At 36.7% G+C, this 21936-nt stretch overlaps 2 protein-coding genes across 3 annotated transcripts in view; one reads left to right on the top strand and one right to left on the bottom strand.

Moving 5' to 3' along the window:
- The window catches only part of ACTL6A (actin like 6A), a 28448-nt gene extending 24590 nt beyond the window's left edge, over positions 1-3858 (top strand). For both annotated transcript variants that reach the window (XM_020879177.2, XM_070466367.1), the window contains exons 13-14: positions 1260-1346; positions 2798-3858. In XM_020879177.2, coding sequence (XP_020734836.1) covers positions 1260-1346; positions 2798-2878 — 168 coding nt within the window. In that variant the 3' untranslated portion in view covers positions 2879-3858. The remainder of the gene's footprint in view (positions 1-1259; positions 1347-2797) is intronic.
- Positions 3502-21895, bottom strand: MRPL47 (mitochondrial ribosomal protein L47). Its single transcript, XM_020879180.2, has 7 exons — positions 21761-21895; positions 18896-19047; positions 18302-18362; positions 15378-15474; positions 8051-8181; positions 5873-5968; positions 3502-3821 (listed from the first exon to the last, which is right to left on the bottom strand). The coding sequence occupies exons 1-7, from the start codon at positions 21856-21858 to the stop codon at positions 3698-3700; spliced, it is 759 nt and encodes a 252-aa protein (XP_020734839.2). The 5' UTR covers positions 21859-21895; the 3' UTR covers positions 3502-3697.
- Positions 21896-21936: the final 41 nt, after the last annotated feature.

The raw sequence follows: 21936 nt of genomic DNA, 5'->3' as shown, positions 1-21936 counted from the left end.
TAGTTATAGCACTTCAGTGTCTATCTCCAGCATCATATGGCATTCTTCCTTGTGGGTCTGTCCTCTTCTCGGAGACTGTTTCTAAATTAGGTCACATTCACAGGAACTGGGGATTATCAACATACCTCTTTGGAGGATACAGTTCAACCCAGAAAGATAGGTACCAGTCATGTCACTTACATAGCAAATTTACAGGGTAAAATATGTCAGAGGACTGAAGAGCTTTTATGTTTTATTAAAAACATCCCTTGGTACACTATGAGAACTTTCAAAGGGATAGAAGAATCTGGTTTAGAAAGAAGGTAGTGTACACTGTACATTAGTAACAGAGGAATTTTTAGATTTTTAAACATCCATCAGGTACGTTTTTTGTAAGGTATTCTGCAATAAATACATTTTAAAAACTTATTAGAGGTTACATAGGCCCTAACAGAATCTAGAGAATCTGTATATTTGAATGTTTTACATATGCCACAATTTTTATATTTAAGTATTGATAAAGGCACAAGATTGACATCTCCTTACATTTTTGGAGATCCAGACTGACCTGGAATATACCTTGATTATAGTACTTTAGATTTCATAGAAGGTCCCAGAATAATGAATATAGACATGGGCTGTCCAAGGTCTGATCAAGACCAGTTAAGATACTATCCTTGTCTTTTAGGAGGCAATTAAAATTTAATGAAATCCATTGTAATAGGATTTGACCAGTTCCTCACCTACAAAACCCCATGTTCACCCCTTCTGCTTCCAGCACCCCTCCTTCCCATTCTACATACTCCACCCCTACTGCATACAGACTCAAACTGAATGTTCACATATAGAGTAATTGGTAAGTGTCAACAATCTGAGAACTATCCGCAGAAGCAAATTCCTAGGTAGGGGGGAGATCTCTCCATACAGGAAGTGAGAGAGGGGTAGTGCTGAGCCATAAAAACATGGTTATATAACACTACCTGATATACAGTAAGTGTTCAAATGCATATTGCTGTTTTAAGATGAAATTCTGAATACTCTCTAGCATGCAGTTTTCTAAGGTTTATATGAATTTATTAAATTTCACAAGACAAAGTACTTTAAAATCCTATACAGTGGTTCAACCTATGCCTATTATTAACCTAGCTACTACAAAATAATCATGTATAATTAGTGCTTGAACCAGAGCCACTAAAAAGTCATCAAAATTGAATTTCCTAAGTTGAGGCCCTTGTTCTATTTGATAACACTAATACGTATTCTTCCCTTTCTGTTTTTAGAGTATGCGGTTGAAACTGATTGCAAATAATACGACAGTGGAACGGAGGTTTAGTTCATGGATCGGTGGCTCCATTCTAGCTTCTTTGGTTAGTAGATAAACTACTTCGCAAACTAGTTTAAGATTCTTATTTAATTTGAATGTATCACTTAAAATACTAAATTTAGTAAAAAGACTAAAATAATTCCTATGCATCATTATCTTTGCATTTTATATATCACATTTGTAGAAGACCTGATGCTAGTTTTACCTATTATGAAATGACAGAAATGCCTCATCGCCTTATTAGTGGGTATTGTCAATCTGATTAGTTTCCCTCTCCAAGGTGGGAATCTGTTAATTTATTCATGCCTCTTCTAACAGTACTCACACATGGGCACTGGTCAGGACTTACCTGCAGCCCACTTAAAATTAAATCATTCTTCTTGGATTCTGGTTGTTCCCTGCCCTGTTGCCGAGGTAGAAGTCAGAATTGGTTCCTGGGGCAGATGGTGAAGTCACGGTATTAAGGTTTGCATGTTGCTAAAACTGGCTTCCTACCTTGAAATCAGGAGGAAATTCTTAAACTTACCTGTACCCTAAATTTAGAAAATTTCCCCTTCATCTCAGAGCAGCCAAAGTAAATGAGTACTTAACGCTAAATATTTTTTAAAACCTATTAACTATTAAATGTTTTTAACTGCCCATTTATATATTTCTGGTCTATGTTTTATTTCTAGTCTCTTAATAGATCTTAGTTCAAAACTGAATACGTACGAATCCACTTGAGTAATCACAGGGAACGGATTTCTCCTGCTTACACGTCTTAATAGTAATGTAGTCCAGGACCCTTCCTCCTTTGGTCCTCTTCCTTCTCTCACCTTCTGTTTATTTCGTATAGTGCATGTGTACTGTCGTTTGTGTACTGGCCAAACTTTATCCTAGTCTGACTTTAAATGTTACCGTTCATTGCGTAAATACTGTACTAGGATCAAGCCTTGCAACAATTTCTGCTGTTGCCATTAACCAAGCCATCAGAGCGAAACTCTTCACCTTCCTTTCTCAGCATTTTCTAAGTCCTCAAGACAGTATAGAAAGGTTTAATATCCTATGTAAACTTAGGTAAAACTAGTGTCTTTGGGTATTCTAGAGGGCAGAAATAAGAAGGGTGTAATTTGAGTACTATTTGGGGAGAGGTATAAGAGCTCTTACAGAGAAGGCAACGGCACCCCACTCCAGTACTCTTGCCTGGAAAATCCCATGGACGGAGGAGCCTGGTGGGCTGCAGTCCATGGGGTCGCTAAGAGTCGGACACGACTGAGCGACTTCACTTTCATGCATTGGAGAAGGAAATGGCAACCCCCTCCAGTATTGCCTGGAGAATCCCAGGGACGGGGGAGCCTGGTGGGCTGCCATCTATGGGGTCGCCCAGAGTTCGACACGACTGAAGTGACTTAGCAGTATAAGAGCTCTTAAAAGATTCAGAATTGTGAAAATGAAGATATTAAAAAATTTTATTCCCAATAGGTATATATGTGATTTTTTTCTTTCCTTTCACAGGGCACCTTTCAGCAGATGTGGATTTCCAAACAAGAATATGAAGAAGGAGGGAAGCAGTGTGTAGAAAGGAAATGCCCTTGATAAGTTCCCAAACCTCTACCTTCTATGTCACCTTATGTTTCATAGCTTTAGTATACTCAGGAAAAGAACAACCATCTTTTGTAGAATGTTTATACATTTTTGCATATTTCAATTCCACTTAAATTTTTTAAGGCTTTAACTGGTTCTATAAATTAAAATAAGTTTGTGCTTTCCTTGAAATGCACTTATTCTTATTACAAGCATTTTATAATTTTGTATAAATGTCTATTTTCTCTAAATATTTTGCTTTCAGTAAAATGCTTTACAACTCTGTTTAGTATATTACCAGTGGATTGGTAGAATTGCTTTTTATTGACTAGTAAAACTTACTGCCTATGCTTTTTACATTAGGCTTTTAAAATTAAATAAAAATTACTAGCCATTCCAGAAATATTTTTTTGGACTGCTGTGTTGTAACTTGCTACTTTAAATACTAAATGTGTTTATCATTGTTTTGAATGGAAGTGCCCACTGAATTCACAGCTCCTTCATATCTAGTAACAATAATAGGTAAGGTTACCTGAATTTCAAAATTACCTTCTTGCCTATTTGTTAAAGCAGTTGGTATCACTTTCCCACTCTAAGATGCAGGCAGTTAATTAAGAGTCTGCTTAGACACAGAATTTATAAAATGGAAATTTAATCTGAACTTTATATTGATTTTGACCACTTCCAAAATTAGCATGCCATAATAACTCTTAAAACAGCCGACAGTCCTTTGACTAAAAACCCAAGTTATTTATAAACCACTTAGTATTTACTTTTGTATGTGGACTATAATCCAAGAAAAACAAAATAGTAAATTATGGTTAAGTTATCTTAGGCAGCACTTGACTTCTGGGCTTCAGAAAGATGTGGAAACTTTTTCTGAAGAAACTTTTCTTTCTTTCGTGCTAAACTTATCTTCCTTGCTTTGATGCGGGCTTGTTTCTCAATTCTCAATCTAGGAAAATAAAAGCATAACAGCAATTTATGCAAAATGATTTCCCTGTTACTTGGTACTGTCAACATACGTCCAAATCAATTACTTAAAGACTTCAGTCATGCCAATCTCTGTATTAGGTGTGTTATGTTTATTATTAAGCTTGAATAACCATTGTAAACCTACACAAGTCAAAGATAAGCATGAGGTCTAGTGGTTAAGACTGTGCTTCCATTGCAGGTTCGATTTGGGGAACTAAGATCCCAAATGCCATTTGGTGCGGCCAAAGAAATTAACTGCATTTATAACCCTACACCAATTCTCTATGCTACTTTCTGACTGGAAAGTAAGAACAGATCTCATGAGTCTGCAACAAAATGGGCTTTCTCCTTTATTTTAGAAATAATGTAATTTTATTGAATACATTAAATATGAATACATTAGATATTTTTTATGTCCTACATCCTGAGGCATTTAGAAACTCCCTAATTTCAAACAGCACCCAATCCAGCATCATTTCCCCTATGCTGAGAGAATAAAACCATGCTGAGAGATGATGCTTACTGCTCCTTGGACTTGCCACCAAACTGGCCTCTACCTATCAGCATCCTGGGGCATTAGGCCTTCATGCCTCAGCTAAAATGTTGACTTCTAGAGTCATTCTGAAATCAGCAAAACTGCAAATGATAAATTCATGGATGCCAGGCCTCTATTGTATTTAAACTGAAATATAACAATGCAGTTAAGAGACAGGCATTGAATTTCAACTGCCATACAACAATGAAAATCAGCCACAACTATACATATATCCCTGCCTTCTTGAGACTCCTATGCAAGGTTTACTATTCTTGAGAATGTTCACTAATTCAATTTGATGAAGACAGATTGCACTAAGGCAGAAACAGAGTAGGAAGGACAAATTCTGGAGACACCCTTGTAGGAAGTTAAATCACTGAATATAGAGCATTTCTAGGAACTAATGGAGGTAACAGAATTCCAGATAAGCGATTTAAAATCCTAAAAGATGATGCTGTTAAAGTGCTGCACTCAATATGTCAGCAAATTTGGAAAACTCAGCAATGGCCACAAGATTGGATAAGGTCAGTTTTCATTCCGATCTTGAAGAAGGGCAATGCCAGAGAATGTTCAAACTACTGTACAATTGTGCTCATCTCACATGCTAGCAAGGTTATGCTTTTAAAGGTCCTTTTGTTTTTTCATTATGGAAACAAGCTTTGAGAGGAAAAAATTAGTCTTTAAAAGAATTAATACTGAAAGGTAGCTGCATTATCTAAGGCAGTCGTTAAAAGCTGTGGTTCTTGTGCTGCTAGGATTTTCCCCTTAAATTTCCAGCTGCTTTTCTGCCTTGAATTCTGATCTGTAGCACCTTTAGCCAGTAACCAGGCAATTTCCCCCACCTTGTTTCTGCAGCCACAACCCTGGATGTTAAGTGGCATCCTGACCCCAGAAAGCACACACTGGCAATTGTTTTCCCGTTCAGTTCCAATTCTGGGGATTAAAATTCTTCTCAGGCTTCTGTCTGTTGGATGTGGATCCAGGGTTTTCAAATAGCTGTTTCTAAAAATCTTGTTTTTATAGTTCTCAGCTTGTAACCATTTCACTCAGGTAACCACTCCACTCCTCTACTACAACAGAAGCCCTACTTCTCCCTGTTCAGTAACAAACCTGCTATGCAAAGGATCTGGAAATCACCATTCTACAGGATAACATGAATTCAGGTATACTACGACAGGCTTCTTTCCTCACCCAAACCCCCTCTCATTTCATCATTCCTGCAATAACATAAGCTCACAGTCTATGCAGCTGAAGTGTATGGAACAAAGATTTAAACAACTACTTACATATATTGATGAAGAGAAAGACAAACTTCTGAAAGGATATATATTAAAATGTTAGCAGCAGCTATTTCTGGATGGTGAAATTATGTAAGACTTTTTTTTTTTTACCGATTTTTCTAGCTTTTCCACAATGAACATGTATTAGTCCTATAAAAGCTTAACACACCATCTGATGTAAAGATATGTTTTAGTACTAAGGGTACTTGTGCTCACCTGACAAAGCGTTCCACGTAGGGCATTGCAAAAAATCGTTTCCTATTATATCTTTTATTTAGGTACCAAGGTATAGGCCACTGCTTGAACTTGTGCCTGTCAAGAAAACAGAAAGGTGTCACCCTACAGAAAACATGCAATAGATTTTCACTTTTTACAGATTTAGCCTTCTTTGGACTAGATATGTTTTCAATAAAATGAGATGTAATTGGCTTTTTAAAGATTTTAAAATTTTTATACAGTTTACATTATGAAGTATTCTAAACTAAGAGATATCAGACACTCATGAAGCTACTGCAAAACTGCAAACATTAATATTTTGCAATGTTTGCTTCAGATCACTCTTTTAAAAATAACATATAAAAGTTTAAAGACACAACTTAAGTTCTCTACTTTCACAATAGCTTCTAGTCATAAACTGGAGTGTATCATTACCAGATATATTTTGTAATTTTCCTACATATATATATGTGTGTACTAACTTTATATATGTACACATATAATTTGAAACACTGATACTCACATGTATACATTTTATGATTTTAAAATGTACACAAATTGCACAAAGTGATTTAGTTATCTACTTATATATGCCTCAACATAACAAAACCTAAAAAATAATGCTAAATGGGAAAAAAGGAAATTGTGAATTCATACGACAACATTGGAAAATATTTCAATTAAAAAAGTAACAGAAGGACTAACTTCAGGGCATTTAACCAATCTTTTGGAATTGTAATGTTTGATTTTGATAAGCTACATTGGTTAATAAGACGACATAACTGCTTTGTTGACTACTTTAACTCCAGAAAAGTTAAAAAGCAAGAACTTTTAAACTTTAACAAGATTAGCACTCTTACAGATTCTAAAATTGACTGTTTTCTCTCCCCCATCCTCACCCTTTCTATCTGACCTCAGCTTGGATTAATCCCAAAAAATTTTTGTAGAAAATAGATCAAAGTTCTTAGACAGATGTTTTGGCAATTCCTCTCTTTTCTGCACTGGATCACACAACCACTGACCTAAATTTGGCTCCAAGCAGCCCCATTACCACAAACTCCATTAAAAGAATGACATGGAGTTAAAAGAATCTCCCAGGACTCTGCAATGCAGGGGCCACAGGCTTGGTCCCTGGCCGGGGAGGAGGACTCCCGATGTAGAACTAACTAAGCCTGTGCACCGTGACTACCGAGCCCACATTCAGCCTGCGAGCCGCCGCTCCTGAAGGCCGAGTGCCCAGAGCCTGGGCCCTGCGACAAGAGGCCCCGCAATGAGAAGCCAAGCACTGCAACGGAGGGCAGCCCCACTCGTCGCAACCAGAGTCCATGCGAAGCAACAGAAGACCCAGCTCAGACAAAAATAAAATTAGTTAATTAAAAAAATAAATATACCAAATGCATAACCACTATTATGCAGTGTAATTTCAAGAGTACAGAGAAGGTCTCCAACCACCCAAAATTCCTTCCTCATCTTGCTAACTGATGTTTAAATTTCTAATGATGCCTCCTTTCGGCAGTTCAACCAAAATGCAAATAAGCCCCTAGAAGAGAGAATACACTGGGTCTTCTCAATTTCTCATAGCTCAGTGTGAATGTTTATTACCAGATCCTTTCCCAAAGTCTGACAGGACTTTGGAATTGGACCCAGGAGACAAGATGTCACAGAAATGGAAAGATGTAATGAAAATAAACTGTTTCAACATTTGGACTAGGGTTTATCCTAAGGGCAATGGGGCAAACTTGAGATTGGTCCACATGGTCTTATTCCTCAAGAACTTCTTAAAATAGTTTCAGGTTCAGGTTCTTAATGGGCAAAGAGGATAGGTGTGTCCTAAAATGAGCTTCATGGGATTTATAACTCTCTGAAATTACACGTGCATATGTAACATTTTCTGGGGACAGGATCTATAATTTTCATCAGATTCTCCAAAGGTCATATGATTCACATAAGATTAAGAATCATTCCTATGAAGAAACTATAAATAACTGAATCATGGTAATGGGATGCCAAGGGATACCAGACAAAGCTACCTTCATTCATATCCTGAAGTTCCAAAGGGATCTGGGAACCTCTATTTATATTAGATACATCTCTAATGTATCTAAATATTCTTAAAAGATACTGGCTAGAGGATGAGGCATGGGACTTCACTCTCATCTCAGAAGAGCTACTATGTACCAGATGATTCTTCCAAAGATGTCTCTTCTCCAAGCACCAGGTCTAGGCTTTTCTTGACCAGTCTGAAGAAGTCTGAGGGCATCTTCCCTTTCCTGGACAACTTTATCTAATGCATCCATGGAATCTACTACCTGAGAAAAGAATACAAAAATACAATTTCAACAATCATCCAGGACAGAATTCCAAAGAAAGAGAACACATAAAGACTATGCTACAGAAAATCTACAATGAATCTTTCTGTCAAAGAACCATTCTGTCAAATATTTTCTAAAAATATTTTTGGTTTAGGTATGCATACATATAGGTGTCTGTAGTACTACTTTCTGTAACTTTTTTTTAAAGTTTAGTTTCAGTTCAGTCGCTCAGTTGTGTCTGATTCTTTACGACCTCATGAACTACAGCACGCCAGGCCTCCTTGTCCATCACCAACTCCCAGAGTTTACCCAAACCCATGTCCATCGAGTCGGTGATGCCATCCAACCATCTCATCCTCTGTTGTCCCCTTCTCCTCCTGCCCCCAATCCCTCCCAGCATCAGGGTCTTTTCCAATGAGTCAGCTCTTTGCATGAGGTAGCTAAAGTATTGGGAGTTTCAGCTTCAACATCAGTCCTTCCAATGAACACCAAGGACTGATCTCCTTTAGGGTGCACAGGTTGGATCTCCTTGCAGTCCAAGGGACTCTCAAGAGTCTTCAACACCACAGTTCAAAAGCATCAATTCTCTAGTGCTCAGCTTTCTTTATAGTCCCAACTCTCACATCCATACATGACCACTGGAAAAACCATAGCCTTGACTAGACGGACTTTTGTTGGCAAAGTAATGTCTCTGCTTTTTAATATGCTGTCTAGGTTGGTCATAACTTTCCTTCCAAGGAGTAAGCGTCTTTTAATTTCATTGCTGCAATCACCATCTGCAGTGATTTTGGAGCCCAGAAAAATAGTCAGCCACTGTTTCCCCATCTATTTGCCATGAAGTGATGGGACCGGATGCCATGATGCTCAAATTTCCATATGTTACTTTTTTTGAGTAGGATACACTTGCACAGATTCCTTTTGGAGACCCAATTTGACTCATCATCTCAAAACTCAATGACCTATTACAAAATGATAACAATCAGTGACTTTTAAAATATTAAAACCTATGTTCTGGCCTAGTCATTTGTGTCCCAAACACTCAGACACAGATATTTTGACCTGCTTGACTCAAAGCCACACTGAATAGCTGAATCCACATGCTACTGCCTTTCGACAATATGATTTTCTACAAAATTCATGAGAAATAAAAGATGGGTAAGAACAACAAATCCTATTTTGAGGACAAACTTAGAAGAGCAAAGGGACCACAGTGATCAGAGCCTAATGCAAAGTCTCCGACCCTCAGGCACTCAGTAAACCTGGCCACCGACCGACTACATTAGAGTCTGCCCAAGGTCGGAGCCGAGGTTCCTAACTGAAATCTAACGTTAGCTCACACAGACAGAAAATAAACGGCTGCAAGAACACAGAGCTAACATCCAGTTATTCATGTTAATGCTAAGAGATGAGAAAGAAAATCAAAAGTATCAATTAGATACACCTCATTCAAAAAAGTCACTCTCAAAGAGCTTTCCTTTCTAGTTTATAACTTTCCCAGAGGCAAGAGTATCCTTGTATAGTTCCAAAGTTTCAACTTATATCTTAAAATTGAGCAGAATTCTTTTAAAATTTTTCTTGATAAATTTTCATTAGTAGTATGTCACAAAAGTACTGAGAAAATTGCATATATTTGATGTTGAAAATTATAATCACTTTCAGTTTATCTGGAGAAAACTTTTATTATTTTAAATTCTACTCATTAAGAAAATACAGTACATATGATCTACTGGGCTGAGGCTCACCTCTAAAATATATCTTTTAAAGCAAGGAGAGGGGATCGTCTACTATTGAAGTTTAAGTCTCAGAACAGCACCATTCTAGCAGTTTTTCCATTCAACAATGAGCCATTTATAAACAGCCAATACACTTTAAAAGAGTCTCTGAAGCATAACCTTCCTTAAAAGCAGAGTTGGCAAACATACCTAAAAATAAAATCACATTGCTTTACCAATGTTTTGCAGCAATGAAAACATGTACCACAACTCAAGACACCTTAGTTTCTAAATATACCATTTTCCATTCAAAGGCAGCAGGGTTCCTCTGTAAAATGGCTGATTCCAGGGTTGGGGCAGAAAAAGTACAAGATGAATCCAGCATATCCTGCTATTCCTCATCAAAGACTGATGAGAACACAGAGGCCAACTTGAAGGAACCCACACTGGCCAAATCTCGAGTGATGATACTAAAGGATTTTAACTCATTGAATCAGGTTGGAATCCATGAATCAAGAAAAAAAGGGAAAGGAAGAAATGGAGAAAAGGAAAAGTCCTTCCTTACAGAAGAGAGCTAACTAACAATGTAGAATGAACAGTAAAATTAGACAATCACCATTTAGCAAACATCATAGTAGTAACTGATTGAGGCATGAAATCATCATTAAAGGATGCTAAAAACAATGAGTACAAGTTTGAGGATTTATATGTTCTCAAAAGAAAAATCAGTAACTACAGTGAAGAAACCTAACACCACAATAACCAAACTACTAATGCTAAGAACTTCAATAACAGAATGTATCAACACTGCATGCCTCCTCACCTGATGCACTGTGAAGAATACAGCATCACATCTATGATATTCCTGCCAATCATGATTATCATCATGAGAAATACCATACAAGCCCAAATTGGCCCATTCTCTTCAACGATGTCAATGTCATGAAACACAAAGACTGAGTTATCAGATTAAAGGATATTAAAGAGACAAAACTGAAAACACATCAGTCAGGATTTTCTTTGCTATAAAGGATATATTGGGATAACATGAAATTTCAATAAGATCTGTATAGTATTATATCAATGTTAATTTCCTGATTTTGAAAACTGTACAGTGGTTATGTAAGGAAATATCCTTTTCTGGGGGGTGGGGCAATATACACTTAAATACCTACAGGTAAAGGGATATAACATATAGAACTTATTCTCAAACAGTTGAGGGAAAATTTATCTTTGTAGAGAGGAGGCAGAGAAGGATAAAGCAAACGTGGTTAAGTATCCACACAGGGAATCTGGCTGAAGGACGCCTTTTCGTATTGTTCTCATAATTTTTCTGTCAGTCTCATATTTTAACAAAATAAAGTTTAAAAAACCCAAAATATGACGCAACTCAATTTTTATAAAGGCAGATTAAACTTCTCCATAATTAGGGTAAATAACTGAGATTTTATCCCACCCCTTCTTTGACTCTCTGCAGAGATACCCAGATCCTAACAGTGGTGAGCAGCGTGGGGAAAGAAGCCTGAAGCAGTTGAGGTTAGGAAGCAAGACTGAAGCAATTACAAAAAGCTGGGTTCTAATCTCACTGACTGACTTACTATGGAATGGAAAAAACATCAATAAAGAGCTGACTTTGAAAGTGCTCTATGGATAAACAAACAAATCTAACTAAATAAAACATAAAACCTCTACACGGAAGAAATAATTGCAGATCTGCATTTACTCATGTGGGAAAATTTCTAAAATATATTAGTAAGTAGAAGATGTAAGTCTCAGAAGATTATATACAATATAAACAAATATATGTAAATAAAAATAATCAGGCACATTTCTATATGCAGAGGAAAATTCTGATGGATATACAGGAAATACACAGGATTGACTACTTCAAGGAATGGAAATAAAGACACTGAATGATTTCTTTTTAATGATGAAGAAAACCTAACTTAAATAACAGTTGACCTTTTCAGAGTAATGTGAAAGTACTTAATATTGCTGAACTACAGGAAGGGAATCAAGATAATGGAGGAGGAGGAAGTGGAGCTCCTCTCCCCCAACAAACACATAATGCGGAACAATTCTCACAGAAAACTAACTGGAAACTGGCAGATCTCCTGTACAACCAAAGCTGCCCATAAGATCTCCATGTAAACAGGGAGAAGGCATCAGGTCCAGTATCTGTGCTACTGGGAGGGATCTGTAAGGAACAGAAGGTCCACATGGGCAGACCCTCAACCTGGAGAGGGAGTGATCAACCCACAATTTGGGCACTCCCATGCCAGTCCTAGGGTCCTACATGAGCAGTCAAGCCCTCTAGCCTGCTGGGAAATCTGCCAAGACAGACAGAATAATGGAAATCACCCAATCAAAACAGCAGACAGAAAGACAAATGAAAAAAATGAAAGCAACATTATGAGGTCTATGGGATGATCATAAAGTGTTCCAACTATGTGCATAACAGGGATTCTGAATCCTAACAGATTCAGGGATTCTGCAAACAGACAGGGAGAAAGAAATCAAAAAACATTATTTGAAGAAATTATGACTGAAAACTTCTTAAACCCAAAGAACGAAACAGATATCAAGGTACAGGAAGCATAGAGAGAGGGTCCTAAACAAGATGAACCCAAACACACCCAAACTAAGACATACCATAATTAAAATGGCAAAACTTAAAGAATTTTAAAGGCAGCAAGAGAAAAGTCAGTTACTCAAAAAGTCACGGAGCTCCAGAAGGGTGTGGCACGATATACTCAAGCCCTGAAAGGTGAAAATCCTGCAACCTAGATACTCCACCCTGCAAGACTCATTTAGAATAGAAAGAGAAGGAATTTCTCAGAAAAGTAGCAAAAACTAAAAGAATTCATACACCATATGAAAAGTACACTGTATAAAAAAATGAACTCAAAATGGTTTAAAGGCCTAAATAAAAGACATGACATCATAGAACTCCTGGAAGAGATCACAGGCAAAATGTTTTCAGACCTAAATTGTAGCAATGTATTCTTAGGTCAGTTTCCCAAGGCAAACGAAATAAAAGCAAAAATAAACAAACGGAACATAATCAAATGTAAAAGTTTTGCCCAGCAAATCAGCAAAAAGCTTTTGCCCATAAACAAAATGAAAAGACAACACATGGAACCAGAGAAAATATTTGTAAATGATGGGACTGACAAGAAGTTAATATCCAAAATACACAAGAGCTCACACAACTCAATATCGAAAAAAAAAAACCACCCAATCAAAATATGGGCAGAAAACCTAAACAGACATTTCTCCAAAGACATACAGATGACCAACAGTCACATGAAAAGATGATCAACATCCCTAATGACTACAGAGACGCAAGCCTAAATCACAAGGAGGTATCACCTCACATTGGCCAGAATGGTTACCATCAAAATACCTACAAACAATAAATGCTGGAGAGGGTGTAGAGAAAAGGGAACCCTTCAAAACTCTTGGTGGGACTGTAAACTGGTACAGCCACTAAGGAAAATAATTTTCCCTAAAAAAACTAAAAACAGCACTACCATAGGACCCAGCAATCCCACTCCTGGGTATATTTCCAGAAAAAAGAACTATAATTTGAAAAGATACAGGCATCCCAATGTTCACAGCAGCACTATTTACAACAGTCAAGACATGGAAACAACTGAAGTGCCAATCAACAGACAACTGGCTTAGGAAGATGTGATATACGTGTATACACATACAAACAACACAATGGAATATTGCTCAGACACAATAAAGAATGAAATACTGTAATTTACAGCAACATAGATGAACCTAGGAAATATTATACTTAGTCAAGTTAGAAAAAGATAAATATTAAGATATCACTTACATGTAGAATCTAAAAAATAATACAAATGACTCTAATATGAAACAGAAACACACTCACAGACATAGAAAACAAGCTTATGCTTACCAAAGAGGAGAAGGCGTGGGGAGAAGAGTAAATAAGGCATAAGGAATTACAGACAAAAACTACTATACATAAAATAGATAAGCAACAAGGATTTACTGTCTTGCACAGGTAATTATGTTCAATTTCTTTTTTTCTTTTGCCTTCATCTAGATTTATTTTATGTCTTTGGTTAAATATTGAAAACCAACTAATAGGCTATTCTTTTAACAGTGGCATTCTTTAAATTCCAGAAAAATATTTAATGTCAATTGTTAATATTAGTTCTAGTCATTAACTATAAAGTTTGGTTGAAAATAAAATACAATCTTTACACCATTAAACGCAATGGTATTTTAGGTAACAAATGAAGCTACTATTTACAGAGACTTTGCCCAGAAAACCTCTATTGCTCATTAGGTGAGACTTACTGATGGAGACCTCTGTCTGTCTCTCTCTCTCCATCATTTAAAAAAGCCAATTTAAAACACTTTCCAATTAAATCTTTGAAGTGTTGTCCCTTTGATGGACACTTTTAGTTCCAAAAAACAAATTGGTGGTGCTGGTTTAGTTGCTGTGTCCGACTCTTGCGACCCTATGGACTGTAGACCACCAGGCTCCTTTGTCCATGGGATTTTCCAGGCAAGAATACTGGAGTGGGTTGCCATTTCCTTCTCCATGTTCAATTTCTGTAATAACCTATAATGGGAAGCAATCTGGGGGTGGGGGTGGATGTGTATATATATATATATATAAAAAACTGAATCACTATGGTGTACACCTGAAACAATTTTATAAATTAACTATAATTTAAAAACTTATTAATTAAAATGGTTAAGATGGGGCTTCCCTGGTGGTTCAGTGGTTAAGAGTCTGCCCTGCAACAACGCAATGGACACTAGTCTGATTCCTGGTCGGGGAAGATCCCCCATGCTGCATAGCAACTAAGCCCATGCGCCACAAGTACCAAATCCCACGTGCCCAAGAGCCCGTGCTCCGCCACAAGAGAAGCTGCAGCCGAGAGACGCCCATGTACTGCAACTAGAGAAATCCCTGCACAGCAACAAAGACCCAGAGCAGGCAAAAATAGATAAACATTTTTAAAAAATGGTTATGATGATAACACTTCTGTTACAGGTTTTGTATACCAATTATTAAAAAAGCATTAAACAAATTTGACCTAGTTGGTACAGAAGTAGTTAAACCAGAACTAGAAATCTAAGATGGTGCAGGTACTTTAGAAGATGGTTGGACTGTTTCCTAAAATGTTAAACATGGATTTAGCACACAACACAGCAAGTTTACTCCTAGGGGTTTACCTAAGATAGGTCCATGCACACTTGGGGCTTATAGGTAGAAATGGGAATGACTGAAGATGGGTCTGAGATTTCCTTTTGGGAGGATGGAAATATTCTAAATTAGATAGTAGTAATAGTTGCTTAAGGATGTAGATTTCCTAAAAATCAAGCAGAAATAGAAAGAAACCTACTTGCCAAAAATTGTAGGAACGATATGCTCACACCTTTTAGCTTTTATCCCACACTCAGCAGTCTCCAGACTCCCATAAATCTCACCTTTTCTAAGCGCTCCGGGCTTGGCATTGGCAGCCTCTGCCGCTTAGCTTCCTGTTCTAGAGTTAGGAGCATGTTCCTTTCTTTCAGGAGAACATACCTATATGAAAAACAGAACTAGTAACGCTATTCTGTGGTTATAGTAATAAAATTGTGGCTTTTGACATGAAAATTAATAATCTGTACTCAAAAGTCCTTTAGAATAACCCTTTAAACAAGCTATATCTAGTCTCACTCATTTGTTCACTAGATTTTCCAAGTGCCACATACTGTATGAAGGAAGTACCAGAAGAGTCACAAACAAGCATAAAGTATAGTCCCTACATTCCAAGTGGAGAGAGCAGATGGAAGGCAACTAACACCTATTCAGCTCCTGTTTTAAGCACATTGTCTACATTTATTTCACTAAATTCTCACAATAATTCTGAGGTTGGAATCATTTCCATTTTCTAAATGAAGAAACTAAAGCTAAGACAGGTAAGGTATTTGGGGGCACGCAGCTAATTGAGCTAAGTCAGATCGTGAACTCCCGTGTATAAGTCCATCCTGTTTTTAGCCCATATGCCCCCTCCACGACTGTAATGTGCGGTGGTGTTTTGAGTGGTATAGACAACAAGTACCAGAGAGTTAAGTGGGAGAGATGAGATTCCTTCTGGCCAAGATAGTCAGGGAAAGCATCAAAGAGATGGGATAAGTTAGGCTGGAAAGAAAACCTAAGCAAACACAAATACTGAGATCAAAACACGAAGTGGCAAAGCTTGAATGGGAGTGAGTTTTGTGAATAAATTATGTTTGACTGAGAATCAGAGCTGGAAGAAAGGAAATAAACGTGGGGGGCACAGAACATGACACAAAAGAATTGGGCTACTTTTTGGTGTGGAAGAAGACAATTTGGAGGGAGAAAAGTGGCAGAAGATAAATGATTTGGTTTTCGCCAGGATGAACTAAAACCGCCTTAACTATCCCCTTACCAATAAGCGGCAGTAAACACGCCGTGAGACAACACATTTTTATAATGAATCTGTTGTGCTGTGTTACATATCTGACACCAAATGAGGATTTTTCCTTCTTATGCTGTCTTTTCTAAGACAACTTTTCCAACTCCTCTGACACTAACTACCTGAAGTTAGTGCCAGATTCCACAAACTAAGGATTCAGTCCCACAAAAAAGACTGCCCCACTTTAGATGCCAATAATGATTTCTAGGCCTTACATATATCTGACAGACCTGCTCTAAGTAGGGGTTCCAAAAATCCTCTCCTTGGGTTTGATATTTTGATAGAACAGCTCACAGAATTCAGCAAAGCACTTTACTCTCTGGTTTATTATAAAGGATACAACTCAGAAACAGCCAGGTGGAAGAGACGCACAGGACAAGATATGGAGAAGGGGTGCAAAGCTACCCTGCCTTTTCAGGGCACAATACCCTCCCAGAACCTCCATGTATTTACCAGCTTGGAAGCTCTCCAAACCTAGTTGTTCAGGGTCTTCTATAAAGGTCTCATCATGCGGGGATGATTGATTAAATCACTGGCCACTGGTGACTGAACTCAATCTCTAGTCCCTCCCCCGCCACCCCCCCGAGGTGGGCATGGTGGTGAGGCTGAATTCTTTACCCTCTAATCATGCCTTGGTCTTTCCTGAAGGTGTGCAACAATGCCCTCCCAGCCCACTTCACCCAAGAGTTGTTTAATTAGAACAAAAGACACTTACATCACTCAGGCAATTACAAGGAATTAAGGAGCTATGTGTGAAGCATCAGAGACAAAAGACAAAGTTTATTATTTCTTATTGTATCACAAGAACAAGCCTGTAGTATTAGTGATCTTATAAGCATTTTACAGTTCTTTAATCTGCCATGAAAGACAAACCACTCTTTAAATCAAGGGGTAAACATTTAACTGCCTACTACAGTGCCTGGACAAACAGCAATGCTGAGTGAAGGGGGTCTGGTGAAAGAACAAGATGGGTAAGAAGTGGTATGAACCGCTTCATTTAGACCAGCCAAGTGTCACCATGCAGGGGACCTACATGTAGGAATGTAGGTTCAGTGCTGCAACATCACAGGTCTGATTATTCAAGAAGAGCCAGAAGTCCTTAGTTTTGTGTGAAACTTCCCAATTTCTAAAACACAGTACAGTCCAAACATACATATCTTTAGGCTAAATATAGTCAATGAATGCAGAGGGTGGGGGTGGGGTCAAAAGGTACAAATTCCCAGTTATAAAAGTGACTATAGTTAGTAATACTATATCATATAATTGAAAGTACCTCAGAGAATGGACCTTGAAAATCCTCACCATAAAGAAAAAAATTTCTCTAACTATGTACAGTGACAGTAATTAACTGGACTTATTATGGCCACTTTGCAATACATACAAATACTGAAGCATTACACTGCACATCCAAAACTAATATAATGTTATGTCAATCATACCTCAATTTATATTCAATATATGTATATATACAAATCAACTGTCTCAAATCCTCTCAACTCTTATTCATCAGGAGAACCTGCCAGCAAAACCTACCTAAATTTCTAATTAAGTGCATCCTCCAACATACTTTCTCAAAGTAATTAAGTTAAAGCTTCCAGGCCATGCAAAATAATAAAAAGTAAGAAGACCGACATGTGACCAATTAATCCCCATTCTGTTTTATTAGTTTCCCGAAATTGGTAGTATAAAAGTGGTAGTAGGACTGGTAGCAGTTACAATAAAATTTCTAAACTCCCAACTAACTCTGATACATCTCTCATAATGTAATTTAACCTCTGGAGTATTCATAAAAATTTTAATAATCTTATATATCACCAACAGTACTATAAATCATTTCACTTAATTTCTTACATCAGATAAAGTTTATATTTCATTATTATACTATAACTGCCTCAAACGCTTAGATGTTAATGTACTCAGTATACTTACCAAAGTTTATGTAAATCTTCATTACTTTTGTTCCTTAATTGCTGACAGGTCCATGAAGCTCCTATTAAAGTGATAAACTCATAACGTGAAATAATTTTCTAGTTACGTGTCCTTTGGCAAATTACTTAATCTCTCTAAACCTGTTTCCTTATCTATAAAATATATAATAGCTTTTTATACTATAGTACAATATATAATTAGGACTTAATTGTGATTAAGTTAGATATTAGTAATGTGACTAGCAATAGCATTCAAAACATCTCAGTATTTGTACAAAATATATTTTCAGTCTAATGTCAAAATACTTACTATTCTTATAAATTAATATTCAATTATCTCTAAAAAAGTGAAATCTAAAACAAACCCCAAACCTCACTTCAGTTAATAATTTCAACCCACTCCTCTTCTAAACCTTTTGTCAACCTGCCAAAGAATAGTTTACTATTATACTCTCCTTCTATTTTTCTCTAACAGACATTCCCAAAGGAACTAAAAAAAGAAATAACATAAGCAATTCCCAAACTGGATAAGTAATCCAAATATGATAGAAGGTTTAATAAATATATTTAATACTGATCAATCCAAATATCTCACCAGATTTCACCTTTTCTTCCCCCCAATTCTTTGGGTCATCAAAAAATTCTTCCAGTCCTCTCCTTGACAATGTGGTATGAAGTAATCTACACTGGTGAAAAGATGTGACATCTGATGTATTCTTAGTCAACAGACTAAGAGAAAACCTGCAACTGAACATATATGAACAAGTGATTAAAGTTTCATGACATCTGGATTTTATAGGCAATAAATGGGATCATTTCTCCATTTACAATGTCAAAAAACCAACTTGGGGATTCTGCACAAGAAACAATAAACTCATAAAATGCTTTAGAAATTATTTTTAATATCCCTAATATAGATACTGTAATTTATCCTGTAATTTAGAGCATAATTTCAGAGATAATATATTGACATAATTATATTTTACAGTAACATTTTTAGCTCCTTCATATGCTGCTGGTGGGCATATAAGTAGATAAAAGCATTCTGAAGTTTAATTTTGCAACACATCTGAGGCCCAATGCTTCCTCCTTTAAGCCAGTAATTCCACTAGATTTAGAAATTTCAACTAAAGAAAAGATCATGTACGGGAATTGATATATCAAAATGTCTATTGTGATGATCATTTTGAAATGTATGAAAATATCAAATCATTATGTTGTACACCTGAAACTAATTAGACTTTTAAAAAGTCTATTAAAGCATTATATATGATAACAAAAAGCTGACAATAATGTAAACATGTAACTTGGAAATGGTTAAAATAATTATTGTGCATCTGTATGATAATTTATTATGTAGCAATCTAAAAGTCATACTTGTAAACAATATTTAATGACCTGGAGAAATAATTTAAAAAACAATAATGAAATGTATCACAAGTGCTGTATTCCTACCCCCCCTCCCAAAACTAACCTGAATCTAATCATGAACAAACAAGCAGACAAATCCAAATGAAGGAATATTCTAAAAAGGTTGACTTTATTAAAAAACATTAGAGAAAGGCCCCGAGTGTACTTTCCAATCCTGTGTAATGTTTAATTCTTAGCAACTGAATCAAAGCAGTGTTAAATTATGGCAATATTTGCACTTTGGGAATGAGTACATAATGTATGATCACACTCTGCAAACGCCACTTTTAAAGCTGTTAATAGACTTTGCACCTTTTCTTTGACAAGGATGTGTCATATTTAAATTTTTACATTCATCATGGCTACAGGTAGAACTAGGGAGGGGGGAATGTAATTTTTTATGGGAATTTTGATATGAAAAGAAACTAATCATTTATTTATACAATAGGCTTGGCTCAAAAAGTGTTTTTCAACCTGGTATTCCTAATGTGGGATGTGACTTTATTTTTAGTAGCAGATTTGGGTGTAGACTGACATAGCTGAATGTCTTAATAAATTTAAATTTGAAGATAAAAAAAACATTAATGACATGAAAGAGAAAAAAAGAAACTGTTTTGGATTAAAGAAGACTAAAAAGATATGACAATTAACATGATAAATGATCACTGATTGAACCCTGAATAAAAAAGAAAGGAAAAATATTCCCAGTGTGATCGTTCTAGTATTGTGGTTAAGATATTTCTTATTTTTAGGAAATTCATGCTGAAATGTCATGATGCTTGCAATTTTGACATGCCTCAAATATTTCAGAAGAATAAAAGTACGGATATAAAAAGAATAAAAAATGTGACAAAATACTGGGGAGTGATTAATGTAAGTGAAGAGTATATGGTTATTCTTTGTACTACTTTTACAACTTTTCTTTTGGTTTGAAATTGAAAAAAAAAGTTGGCGAAACAAGGGTAAAATATAAAAATGCATGTATGTAAGTATGATCCTGACTTTATTTTAAAATTACATGTATGTGTATATTCTGAAAGTGAAAACGAAGAAAACCTGTTTATCTCTGAATGGTAATATCATAGTTGATATTTACTCTCTTCTTCAAAAACACTTTCCCTTATTTTCCAAAGTGTCTCTAAATGAACAGATAACTTAATAGTAATGATAAAAATCTAAACTTATTTCTTAAGGAAAAACGATGATGAGATGGAAGAGACAATTGATTCAAGTCTGCCACTTTTCAAGTTACAGCCTCAGAACCTCTGCAAAAAAAAAAAAAAAAAAAAAACAACCAAACCAAACCACTGCTTATCTCTGAGGTTAACGCAAGGAATTACATTATAGCTGAGAGATGCCCAGTAACAGTGCTGAATTCAAAGAGCACATACATTACTTCCTCTTGGGGGAAAAAAAAAAAAACACCAAAAACCCAATAATTTGTAAAATTCAACTCATTAAAAACAAAAGCTAATAACAAGGAGGTAATCGTACAGGTTAACGTCAAACATGATCTGTCTGTCCAGGAGACAAGCGGTCTTTCTACAAATAACCACCGTTTGTCGTATATTCTTTTCTCACACCTGCAAGGCGACTTTCAGTTCACTCGGCTTTCATTTAGTCACTCAAAATTTACTCAACACCTCTTTTTGACAGGCTCTGGGAGTACACATCCCCTTCCCCCCCTTTTAAGCCATCGAACCTGACAGAGCGCTCAGTTCTACAGCCAAAAGCTCTTCAGTGAATTTTTAAAAAAACTCACCCAGTCAAGGAGGATGCTTCTGTATCTCCACATTTAATTAAACAAATACTGGGTTTCTACAGACCCTGAGAACTGCCTGGTCCACAGTAGGTGGCAACAAAATGTTTGAGGAAGATACGTACATGTCGCAGATGGGAGACTTCTCCAAGGTCACTGACACCTCACGAAGATGGGCTCGCGCCTAGCCATCAAGGCGGCCTTTCCAGCCCTAAACGTTCTCAGCATCTCAACAATCAAACAAATTCCAAAGTTGGGGAAGTGGACAGACCTACCCCTCAAATAACTTACCCTGTGCTAGCAAGGGCTTGAGAACTTATTAACGACGTAGAAGCCTTCAGAGCAGCCGAGACTCTCCTACAGAAAACAGCCAAACTGGCAGCAGCCATTTTTCATATCAGCAAGGAAACCGCATTTCCGCCGAACTTGCGTCACTTCCGGAGTCTCACGCCGACCGGAAGGCGAGA

This window comes from Odocoileus virginianus, chromosome 4, assembly GCF_023699985.2.
Source record: "Odocoileus virginianus isolate 20LAN1187 ecotype Illinois chromosome 4, Ovbor_1.2, whole genome shotgun sequence".
In the NCBI taxonomy this organism is placed as follows: Eukaryota; Metazoa; Chordata; class Mammalia; order Artiodactyla; family Cervidae; genus Odocoileus; species Odocoileus virginianus.
This window is presented reverse-complemented; position numbering and strand designations above follow the sequence as displayed.

Bases quoted from the DNA above. Each gene is read 5' to 3' on its own strand.
- MRPL47 (XM_020879180.2), bottom strand. From the start codon at position 21,858: ATGGCTGCTGCCAGTTTGGCTGTTTTCTGTAGGAGAGTCTCGGCTGCT. The intron at 19,048-21,760 runs GTAAGTTATTTG...ATATATGTTCAG, and splicing joins CAAGCCCTTGCTAGCACAGG to TTGCAGGTTTTCTCTTAGTC. The intron at 5,969-8,050 runs GTACATAGTAGC...TTTTCTTGACAG, and splicing joins ATCTTTGGAAGAATCATCTG to GCACAAGTTCAAGCAGTGGC.